The 12,417-nt window shown below is 41.3% G+C and overlaps 1 protein-coding gene across 1 annotated transcript in view; it reads left to right on the top strand.

The window, feature by feature from the left end:
- The window catches only part of HHAT (hedgehog acyltransferase), a 98,668-nt gene that overhangs the window by 23,644 nt on the left and 62,607 nt on the right, over positions 1–12,417 (top strand). The window contains exon 10 of the mRNA XM_053460966.1: positions 4,681–4,831. Within this exon, the coding sequence (XP_053316941.1) occupies positions 4,681–4,831 (151 nt within the window). The remainder of the gene's footprint in view (positions 1–4,680; positions 4,832–12,417) is intronic.

Here is a 12,417-nt window from a genome sequence, read left to right as displayed (position 1 = left end):
CCACTTGTTCCTGTAATGAAGTCCTACCATCCAGTGATTAAAATCCACAATTATCTTCAGTTTTTCATGAAGTGTCACCTCTCTGTACATACCGCCCGAGTGCCACGGGCCAGAAATGTAATAGTAGTTTAGGAAGAACTACTGAAATAAATGCTGAGTCTGTAATATTATATTTTCATTCACTCACAATTGGACCCAGCATAAAAGCAACTATCTGTTGTTGTTGTATTTAATATTCTGTATGTCAGTTGTTCACATATAACACTTAATTTAATATAAGAAAAAAAACTATTAAAATGTAAACAAAAATTATGTGTGGCAATTGAATACATATAAAAAGCGACAAGTAACAAAAAGGAGTCACTCCAACCCTCCCACTTGGCCACATTAGCCCAGTTTAATGCTGTCCGCATACCCTGTGAGGACAGCTCAGTCCAAACTTGAGGATTGGACAAAAACCTTTGTCTAGCTACCTAGAAAAAATGAATAGAGAACATCTAATAGAGTCTATGGTTTTACAAATCAGGACATAATAGCAATCATATGTTCCTTAGGATGTCTAAAAATTAGGTAAATGCAACTGCAGATGAAAAACAAGAACACACGACATATTACACCATGATTTATTCAACAAACATAAAGCCAAAATGGAGAAGCCATGTGTAAAAAACTAAATACACCCTTACTGCTTCCAAAGCTTGTAGAACCACCTTAAGCAGCAATAACTTTAAGTAATTGTTTTCTGTGTGGAGGAATTTTGGCCCAACGTTGCTTAGGTTCACTGAGGTTTGCGGGCATTTGTTTATGCACAGCTCTCTTAAGTTTGCACTGCAGCATTTTAATCAGGTTGAGGTCTGGACTTTCACTCGCCCATTGCAGCACCTTGTTTTTTTATTTTTCAGCCATTCTTTTGTAAATTTTCTGGTGTATTTGGGATCATTGTTTTGTTGTATGACCCAATTTCGACCAAGCTCTACCTGTCGGACAGATGGCCTCACATTGGACTCTAGAATACTTTGGTACATGGAGGAGTTCATGGTTGACTCAATAACTGCAAGGTTCCCAGGTCCTGTAGCTGCAAAACAAGCCCAAATCATCACCCCTTCACCACCGTGCTTGACAGTTGGTATGAGGTGTGCTGATATTCTGTGGTTGGTTTTCGCCAAATGTGGGACTGTGCATTATGACCAAACATCTCCACTTGGTCTCATCTGTCAAAAGGAAACTGTTCAAGAAGTCTTTTGTAGAAGACATTGTTCCAGAAGTGGTTTGTTCAGAAGCAACTTTGCAAACCTAAGCCGCGCTGCGTGAAGGGCTGTAAGTATTGTGGATTCTTTAAAAAATAATCTGGATAGCGTTGGGCAACAAAGGATATTTAGGGATGTACATTCTCATACAAAACAATGTGGATCCAGGGTTTATGAGGTCATGAAGGCATTTTTAACACCTACTGGGCAAAACTGTCTAAAATAGTTTTTTGCCTTTATTATCTTCAATGCAAGTAGTGATACCTTGGGGGGAGTAGGGCTTCCGGATCTGGCGGTGCTTTGCGGGACCTCGCGGATGCGGAGGTAAGTCCTGACACATACTCCCCAGTATTGCCCCATCCTGAATATTAATAACCATATTAAATTCTGCGAATTAGAGTTATTTAACGGAAACAACACAAGGTCAGAAGGCTTTTAATTATACTTTTGTTGAACACTTTCCATATAAAATATAAAAACTTCACCAGTTCCAGGAGGCACATGGTTTTAATGTCGTTTTCAGCAAACTGGACAGTCTTTGCCCCGTGCGGAATCTGTTTAGAGGCTATACATGTCTTTCTCGTGTACTTTTTATCCTTTCCACTGACTCATTGCTGTCGCTAGTAGCTCTTTTTATGTGACGTTTTTCCAGACCCAGGAGTATCCTCGTTAAGGGTAACCGAGCCAACGATATAAAATGAGCTACAAATTCAATACCCTCTGATGGTAGACAGTTACAAATCTATGTTTATTTTTCAATTAACTCTAAGTGCCAAAAAGTATATTTTACCTCTTGCCAAATTTCAGAACTATGTACAACCTGGCAGGAGAATGCCATGAATTTGTATTTGGCTTAGTTAAATATCACAAGTATTAACTCTGCCAGGCAGAAATTGAAAGCAGTATTAAGAACCATAAAATGCTGCAACCTATGACCTGTCTTAATGTGAATATACGATGTTACGTACTGCGCTTCATAGGTTGAAAAAAGACCTAAGTCCATCAAGTTCAACCCTTCTACCTAACCTTTCTATTCTTGATCCAAAAGAAGGCAAAAAACCCTAATTAAGCTACTTCGAATTCTGCCATTAGGGGAAAAAAAATCCTTTTTGACTCCAAGAGGCAATCGGATTTCTCCTTGGATCAAGAAGCTCTTAAATATTAATGTTATTCTATTTATACTTTGTGGAAGTTATTTATTTTGTGTTTTTTATCACAAAAATTGCACTTCAGGTATGGATTTACAGCTCCTGGCACTGTCAAACAAGACCCCAATATGTGTTCAGCAACATCTCCCGAGTACAGTTATACCCCTCATGCATGGGTGTGTCTGGTGTTTGGGGGCTAAAAGGCCACATTTGGGAAGTGCCCTTTTTTTCCCGTTTTGGTCATTCTGTTCCTTTGCCCTATCTTTGAACCCGGCCTCTCCAATTTACCCCATCAAACCTTACATTTTTTTTTTTAAATTAGACTGTATTTCATTAATTAAGTGGGACAGATGTTATTGAGATATATATATTCTTTCTTGCTTATGTTACGAAGCCTTCTTGACATTGTCCCAACATGAGAAAAGATTAGAGACTCGATGAGCTGCAGCTGTAGCAGGAGACTATTTGGGTTGGCTTAGAAAAGAGGTGTCTAAAAGGCGATAGACGTGACAAAATAGCGTGTGCGTATCAGTCTAAAAATAAAAGTACAGCCTATCCAAGATCATGCTACTAAGAGAGCAAGGCTTGAGGTTTATTCACTAAAAGGACAGTTGGCAGGAGAGATGAGGTTTCTGCTCCCTCACTTCATTAGTCATTGTGAAGGGCCAAGTTCCTCCATTAAGAAGGGCTGAGAAAGCATAATATATAATTCAGTGGGTGATGAGACTGGAGAAATCTTACTGATTTATACATTATACAGGACCTGCTAATTGGGGTTGGCTCTTCATAATGTATAGTGAAGTCAAGGAACAGAAATTTCTTGCACGCTTGAAATGTGACACATTATATATAATAACCGACCGTTTGTAATGTTCCGTAATCGGGATTAAACTATTTTTAGTTTTTTCTATTCCGTATTTATAGGTATTATAATGTATATATTTTATATAGATATATATATATGTGTGTATGGATGTATAATTCATTTACTAATATCTCAGATTACGAGAATAAAGATTGGGGCATATAGTTGAAGAAGCCATTGTTTTATGAAGCATATTCTGAAGATCAATCTAAATGGTAATGAAATGCAAACACAGCCATTCATTTGACTTTTTATATGTTTCTTTTCTTCCAGCGTCATTATGATAAGAAGTAAATGCTAAAATGTTTGGTAGCTGATATGCTTTGATAAACCCGGGGTTCTAAACATAAATCAGAAAAACCTAATGACATTTCGCCGAACGCATACTGTGCATCTGAGCCGAGGAAGGCAAATATTAGTCTAGAACTTTGCCAACATCTTTCTAATACTGTATGCGCGGCACGCTAAACATCTGCACGCTTTCTGCGTCCTTTTTATGGTCTTTTATGGACCGTTTATACTGTAGCCTTTCAACTTTTTGTGACTTATAGGGATCCTGTTACCGTTACATTTTTTTATAAATGTAGCACAAACCTATTCCGTAAGGCTGTACAAACAGATGATAGACAAAGGATGACCTGCTCTTACAGATGTTAACGGTGCGCTCGTAGGCTGTTTTACTTGTTTTGATCTGTGTTTCACCGAGTAACGCTGCTCAATTTACTTGGTGTTGTGATGCAGGACATTTAGACGATGATGTTGTTCATGTGTCCTCAGTTGTGTCCTCATGTGTCCTTTTTCCCCTCTAGCAGCCGGGTTCAACAAAAATCAACTAAATTATAGGGAAGAGTCTAATGAAGCCAAGTTGGGTATTTAAAAACGAAACAAAACAGGGATATGATTGTGTCAGAGAAGAAGAAGTGGAATGCTCAGGCAAGGAAGAAACCCTGATCTCCTATGTACCTCTCCCGGTGCAAAAAACATGGGACGTACTCTTACGTCCTCTGTCATCTAGGGATGTTGTAGTGAAAGTAAATGGGAATACGTTCTGTACATGTGCTTGGTGGGTCTCAATAGACCCCCTGGAACTTTGTGCAGATGAGCGAACCCATCCGAGCACATGTCCTGCAAGCCTAGGAGCTGGAGGTGGGAGAAAGCGGGCAAGGTAATTAAAATCGTAATCCAAACCGGCTCTTGTACCCGTTTTTGGAAATATGTTTTTCTAGGATGATCATATTTATTTTTGTTACCAAACCATATAGTCAGTGTTCATTATACATTTTTTGTGTTCTTTGAGAGAAGTTGATCGTAATAGATGCTTGGAATAGAATGGAATACCTTTTATTGCAATAAATCTTTGTAAATCATTTGATAACGTGGAGCTACATGAAGTAATTGTGGGGGTCTTCTTTGCTTCCAGGTGGTCTCGCTTTGGCTCAAGTTTTATTTTTTTACGTCAAGTACCTTGTCTTGTATGGAGCCCCAGCTCTCGTTATGCTGTCCGATGGACTCAATCCTCCCGCATTGCCCCGGTGTGTCAGCTCCATGTACAGTTTCAGTGGGATATGGAGGTGAGTAATGCACGATCTTCTAAAAGATGCTTAAAAAAAACCCAACTTTAAAAAACAAATACAAATGAAAAAATATTCATAAAGAAAGGTCTATGAAGTGAGCTAAGGCTCCTAATCATGTTGGCTCGTAAATCTGTCTGTTTGGCTTCTATGTTCTGTACACACTGTGTATTTTACGCGCTGGGTTAGTCATAATAGGCTGTTTAAGATGATCTGTCACCTCAACATAAAAAAATAATAAAAACCCCTACATTTACCAGTTCTGCATAGCAGATAAAACCCTTTTCCTGGTGTTTGTAGGTTAAAATAGTAAAAAAAAATGAATGTGTTAGAAACCCACCCTATGTGTGTTCCATGGTCAGCTATACTAATGTTCTGTTCTCAGGTTCTGCATAATTATTCCTCCTCATTAAGTTATCAGTCCCATAGAGTTAGATTGATGCTTGCTGCTGATTGGGTGAGGGGGAGGGAGAGATCCTCGGGATAAGAAATGGATTAGGTAATGCTGGCTCTGCCACAGGCTGCTGCCGATCTCAGCGTCTTAATACCTGCAATAAACTTACACTGATTGACAGTCAGAAAGAACACTCTTAACATGAATATATTTATTACATATTTAAGGTTTTTCTTTCTGGAAGACACATTCAGATAAATACATTTTCTGCTCCTTTACTGCTGTTATTACTGAAATATAGAGATCCTGTGCATTTCATACACTGAGGGGGGCAGTGCCGGGGGGGGGTCTATAAATGGGGAATAAACAGTTGTAGCGTATCGGCAAACCGTAACCTCCCAGTAAGACATTAGTTTATAACGTCAGTGCGGTAGTTTACAAAGTTATAGTAAAGAATGTCAAGTGATCTGCAGAGTGTTCCTCCTTGAGTTGTCCTGTGCTCTGCAGAGTGTTCCTCCTTGAGTTGTCTTGTGCTCTGCAGAGTGCTGCTCCTTGAGTTGCCCTGTGTTCTGCAGAGTGTTCCTCCTTGAGTTGCTCTGTGCTCTGCAGAGTGTTCCTCCTTGAGATGTCCTGTGCTCTGCAGAGTGTTCCTCCTTGAGTTGTCCTGTGTTTTGCAGAGTGTTCCTCCTTGAGTTGTCCTGTGCTCTTGTGCTCTGCAGAGTGTTCCTCCTTGAGTTGCTCTGTGCTCTGCAGAGTGTTCCTCCTTGAGATGTCCTGTGCTCTGCAGAGTGTTCCTCCTTGAGTTGTCCTGTGTTTTGCAGAGTGTTCCTCCTTGAGTTGTCCTGTGCTCTGCAGAGTGTTCCTCCTTGAGATGTCCTGTGCTCTGCAGAGTGTTCCTCCTTGAGCTGTCCTGTGTTCTGCAGAGTGTTCCTCCTTGAGCTGTCCTGTGTTCTGCAGAGTGTTCCTACTTGAGATGTCCTATGCTCTGCAGAGTGTTCCTCTTTGAGTTGTCCTGTGTGAAGGGAGACAGGACAGTTTGTGGAAGAGTTGTGGTTTTTCACGCTATCGCTTCACTATTCATTACGATGGTCCAAACCCGGCATGTTTCTCCATTATGAAGGGCTGAACTAGCCATGTATAAAGTATTATTTAATGTTTAAAGAAACTTTGGAAGACTCACTAATTTAACTATACATTATACAGGGCCAGCGAAGCTCATCCTGCAGCAGAAGCTCCCTGGGGTTGGACCATCATAATGTATGGTGAGATGAAATGCAGCTCTCCTGTAAACTCACCTGATTAACAAGAGTGTTTAGGGACCTAACAATTCTGGATTCGTCTGTAAATCCAGTTTGATAATAGATCCATCTGTGCGTTAGGTGTTTGTATGAGTGCCACCTGCGCTTAGTCCTCATGTGTATATATATATTCTGAGCCCATTTTTGTCCTTGAGCTTCCCAGCATGGCGATCACTCTAGATGACAATTTCTGACCCTGAACCGCACCCGCTTTACAGTAAATCCTTCCCTAATTCACTTTTGTTTTCTGATGACACCGCGCTTGTAGATTCACAGACGGCCTGTATTAAAAACCGCAGTATCCTTGATTGGGAAAACTCATTAGTCTCTGAGCTCTCCAGTCCGCATGTTGTAATAAATGTAGTCTTCTGTTGGTTTGCGACCTTCCCTGACTTTACACATCAAGCTCTTCTAGTTAATTGCTCGGTTTAATGGCTCACATGAAAAAAAAACATGACATGCATCCTATAGGGAGGTCAAAGGTTAAGCACGACCGATAGGGTTACTGTTTTTGTAATTGATTGCCTATAGCAAACACCGTCAGCGTGCATATTAATTTTGCTGGGGTAAGAGTATATTTAAAATGTTTATGTTGCATGTTTTAGAAGCTTATGTGGTCCGCTGCAGACGTATATGTATATATACAGTAATGACAGGCCCACGATCAGGGAGTACACAGGGTATAGTTGTTTCGGTCCTGGGACGTATTGACCATGACATTTTGGTGCACCCTACCTGATGATCTTCCATGGCCACCTTCATTGTGTTCTACCTTTTCTCCACGGAAATTGATACCACAAGGAAGGATAGCAAGAGAACAAACAAGGACTGGGGCTGAGAGGTAAAAAAAAGTGGTAGAGGACTAACAAGAAACATGGAAGGGGGCAAGAGGCTAAAAGAGATGGAGGACAGAAGTGGACAGGTAGGGACAATTAGGACTAGGTGACAGATACAGGAAGGGATATGGGGTAAGAGGGCGAAAAAAGGAACCAGGGGGCTAAATAAAAACAATGGACGGTGGAGACATGGGGTGAAAAATGAGAAGGGTAACGGAAGGAACCTAAAGAAAGAAATGCAGCTGAACAGGTGGGGGAAGCAGGACAATATCTTTACTTGACCTTAAAATTTAACTGAGGGTTCCTCTGATGCTGTTTATAAGAATGCGGTTTGTTTCAAAATAAAGAGATGTTTCTGGCAGCGAAATGTAATTGTAAAGAATGTATACTTTATCCTAAATAAATCTTATTACTGTTAGTGCATTGAAGAAATGAATATTGTTACTCTGGGAAGTCTGCATAATAACTCAATATTAAAATAATAATCCCACATCATTCGGCACCAGTACATTCTCTCACATCACTGATATCTTGAAAACTAATAGTGACGGCCGCCTCGTATAGCCAAAAGCACTTAATGTGAATATGAAACCCTAATGGAGAGTTAATTGGATGTAATGTAATGTGAATCAACTCACAGAGGGCATCGGGGACTAGCACTTCTTCTGCATTAACCACTGAAACAGTTAATTTACCCCATATAATCAACATGGTAAGTGTAAGATGCGGTAATTAATGATTAATTTATAAAGAAAATATTTTACCGGGAAGAATACATTTTATTTTAAGTATGTTCTCGATGTGTGTGTATGTCAAGCTTTGTTAGGAACGCTCCAGGTTTGACCCAGAGTCTCCAGATGAAGCGCTTCTTCTACGGGTCACCTTCCTCTCGGCAGGGGAGCAGCGCTTGGACTCGCCCACTCCCTGCCCATCTCCCCTCCTACTCTCAGCCTAATTAAGGCTGCCTGAGCTAACCACGCCCATGTGTGTGGCTGGACCCATCCCACATGCTAGCCCCTCCCCTTTACCAAACCACTACTGCCCAAGGGAGAAGTCTGTGTGAAGTTTGCAGATATGATGTCAGATATTAATGGATAATAATTATATACGGTGACAGAGTTGTGCGCCATCATTCATGATGTAGAGCATTCTCAAGGATCTGGTTTGGAACCCTTCTTGAAGAATGTTACGCTTATTGATACATTTCCCTATGCCTTTCAATGTGAATGCATATCCTACTGCATTTGTTTTACTCCAAGTTTCCTTTATTCATGTGTCTCCTAGCGTTTAAACACACAGGTCATCGTGCAGAAGTCTTTCATAGTTAACACCAGTAATGATGCAGGATTTAGAACCTTGGCACGAGGTTTAATGTGAAGCAGGGATCTTATTAGACCACCAGCTGCCAGAATATATTCAATCTGCGTGTATTATATAGAAACTATTCAATGGTGGTGCCACTTGGTGGCTTTCAGTGTATTGGTGCAATGCTGGATGCAGAGGCGTATATAGGGTATGGCAGCCATGGCACGTGCCATGGGCGCCATCTCAAGGGGGCACCGGTGAGCGGCTTTTAAATGCCGCTCACCGGCATTTTTTTTTGACGCGGAGGAGAGAGACCGCTCGGCGCCCCTCATTCTCCTCCACGAGCCCTCTACCCCCGTCACGGTGCCGGCATTTCATGCAGAGCGCCGCAATATGCCGGCATATTGCGGCGCTCTGCATGAAATGCCGGCACCAGCGAGCGGCTTTTAAACACTGATGCGGAGGAGAGAGAGGGGCGCCTGGCAACCGCTCGGCGCCCCTCGTTCTCCCCCGCATCAAAAAAAGAAGACGGCGTTTAAAAGCCGCTCGCTGGTGCCCGCTGCTTCACTGCTGGGCGCCGAAATATGACGTCATATTACGGCGCTCAGCAGTGAAGCAGCGGGCACCAGCGAGCGGTGCAGGAAGACAGAAGCATCGTCCTCCCGTCACTGAAGGTGAGAGAGGAGGGGGGGGAGCGAGGGGTTAGAAAGTGATAAGGGAGGGAGGAAGGGAGGGTTGGGGGTTAGAAAGTGATGAGGGAGGTAGGGAGTTAAAAAGTGATGGGGAAGGGAGGGAGTTAAAAAGTGATGAGGGAGGGGGTTAAAAAGTGATGAGGGAGGGAGGGGGTTAAAAAGTGATGAGGGAGGGAGGGGGTTAAAAAGTGATGAGGGAGGGGGTTAAAAAGTAATAGGGGAGGGAGAGGGGGTAGATATAAGTAAAGAGTGTGCATTAATGTGTGGATGCATTGAGTGAATGAGGGAGAGCATGAGTTAATATGTGAATGTATTGTCTGAATGAGGGAGAGCATGAGTTAATATGTGAATGTATTGTCTGAATGAGGGAGAGCATGAGTTAATGTGTGGATGAATTGTCTGAATGAGGGAGAGCATGAGTTAATGTGTGGATGAATTGTCTGAATGAGGGAGAGCATGAGTTAATGTGTGGATGCATTGAGTGAATGAGGGAGAGCATGAGTTAATGTGTGGATGAATTGTCTGAATGAGGGAGAGCATGAGTTAATGTGTGGATGCATTGAGTGAATGAGGGAGAGCATGAGTTAATGTGTGGATGAGTTGTCTGAATTAAAGTGTGAATTAGTGAGTGACTGTAAAAGTGTTTGTGTATCATAGATGTATAATTGTGGAAGGGCAAAGATGGCACTAGCAGGAGGTTTGGGCCTTGGGGACCAAGATGGCACAGGCAGGGTGTATATGGGACAAAGATGGCACTGGCCGGACTGTTTGGGGACAAAGTTGACTTGTGCTGGGCTATTTGGGGACAAAGATTGCACATCTTATGTGTGTAATCTGGGTGCTGGTCAGGTTCTATGTGGGCAGTGTGGACTCCAGGGCTGGCTTTGGGGGGTGCAACCTGTGATCTATGCCTGTAATTTAGGGGGTTTTAAATATACCTTTAATGCCGTGTTTTAATGTGAATTCCAATTGATCTTTACCTGCAAAGCTGGGTTTTTGTGTTATTCTGCAGATATCTGCTATGCTATGTTTCCATACATTATTTATGTGTACCTGCAAATACAGGGTTAATATGTCTTATTCAGTTGATCTATACCTGCGATGCTACGTTTCATATATTATTATTGTATACCTGCAAATACAGGACTTGTATGTCTGATTCTGTTTATTTGATATATACCTTCAGTGCTGAGATCACAAGTGAATTTCAAGTGATCTGGGTTTCTGTGTTGATCTATACCCGCTATCGGCAGCAGGGACTAATATATATATATATATATATATATATATATATATATATATATATATATATATATATATATATATGGGCAGCAGGGGCTAGTAAATGGGTTTTAGATATTTGGACAGGGGCGCAATTTCAGTGCTTGCCATAGGCGCTATTTTCAGTAGATACGCCCCTGGCTGGATGTGCAAAGAACCTAACTGAGGATCTGAGATTCTTCTGAAAACTTGGCTTCTGCTTTGTCATCTATCAATTTTGTAACATTCATCAATCAACTCTTAATTACACAGTAAAAAAATATTGGGAAGAACTGAGTTTTTCCCTTGAGGAACTTGCATTCTACTGAAATTTGTCACCGGTCATTGAAATCCACCGGGAACTTTTAGAAACAAAAAATTTAGTTTACGGATAGCTACATTGTGACAGTTAATAAAATCTTATAATATTTTAGTTAATTCTTCTTGGAAACAAACAAACATGCCGTAAAAGCTGATCAAGGACACCGTAGGCCTAGCATTGGTTATTTTTACATATTATCTTGTGACTTCCCGTAACTCATTTATTTCTTTATTTATGGGTAACACTGCAAATAAAAAAATGCAGACAGAGCTGGAAGGAGACATAGAGGAGTAAAATCCAAACAACAATAAAATGAAGAATAAAGAAAAATTTTAAAATCAAAAGGCAGCTAAATTAGAATAGTCATTGAAATAGCCATCAGAATATACCAATGGCAGCGTCTCATCTGCCATAAAACAGACTGATAAAACCAAAATATACTCAATCCTTGTAAGTTTTTATTTATCTAAGCTGGGTGTGAGGGGCAATCACGACCATTTATCCAGTGACCAACGAGGCAAACCACATTTGATTCACCAATCTTTGTCTTGGTTATTCTTGGAGGATGTTCTGGTATAATAATAATAATAATAAAAAAAAAATAAGATGAGTACAATACAAACTTGCATTTATCAGAAAAAAACAAATAATAAAACCTGGTAAGGATCCCTGGTTGCGTTGACCCTTTATCTAGCTTGTAGGTTAAAGTCAGAACCGTAACTAGGGGTCTTGGCACCTGAGGCAGGGGTGGAGGTCACATCAGCTTCTCGAAGCGGAATGGGGTGCAAGAACGATGCGGCTGGGCTTCGCAAGATTACCCCTCACCTTGCGGCCACAGGGGACGTACCTCCTCTTGCCCCATGGAAATGACCTCCCGGTTAACCTCTGTGTGTGTATTTTCCTGTCCCTGCGCCTTTTTTCTTCTTCTTCAAACATTACGAGAAGCATCTGAACGGTTGTGCTAGTATAAGGTTTTGGAATGCTTTTAAACCGCGAGCGCCAATTTCCAGCTGTGTGAGATAGGAATATAAAACGTTTATGTGAGCAGCCCAGCTGTGCATCAGGTGGATGCAGCAGCTAAAAGGTAGAGCTTATTAATGGGACGATAAGGAAGTTTGTGTCAAAGTAAAATGTTCTCGAAGCAATCTATTTTACTGTCTTGATATCCCTCACAGCTGGTGCCCTTTATGAAGGCATGGAAATGCATGTGAATTTAAGTGGGAAAGGATATTTCTTGTGAACTACATTTCCCAGCATGCATAAAATTACCTCGTGTTTTACTGTACATTTGACCTGCCGTGATGCTGTTAAAATGGGTTTTAAAACAAGCAGTCGTGAAGAAGCAGGTCAGAGGCTGAGTATCTGAAATCAGTGCCACTCAATTATCTAAGTAGGCAGGAGGGGGAAGCTAAAGCGCCTCATTTTCTGCCTTGAGTAGCAGAAGAATTTGCTCACAAATTTGCACGAATGAATGCCCTG

Source organism: Spea bombifrons, chromosome 3, assembly GCF_027358695.1.
Source record: "Spea bombifrons isolate aSpeBom1 chromosome 3, aSpeBom1.2.pri, whole genome shotgun sequence".
In the NCBI taxonomy this organism is placed as follows: domain Eukaryota; kingdom Metazoa; phylum Chordata; class Amphibia; order Anura; family Pelobatidae; genus Spea; species Spea bombifrons.
Note: the sequence above shows the minus strand (reverse complement) of the source record. Positions and strands in the feature narration are given on the sequence as shown.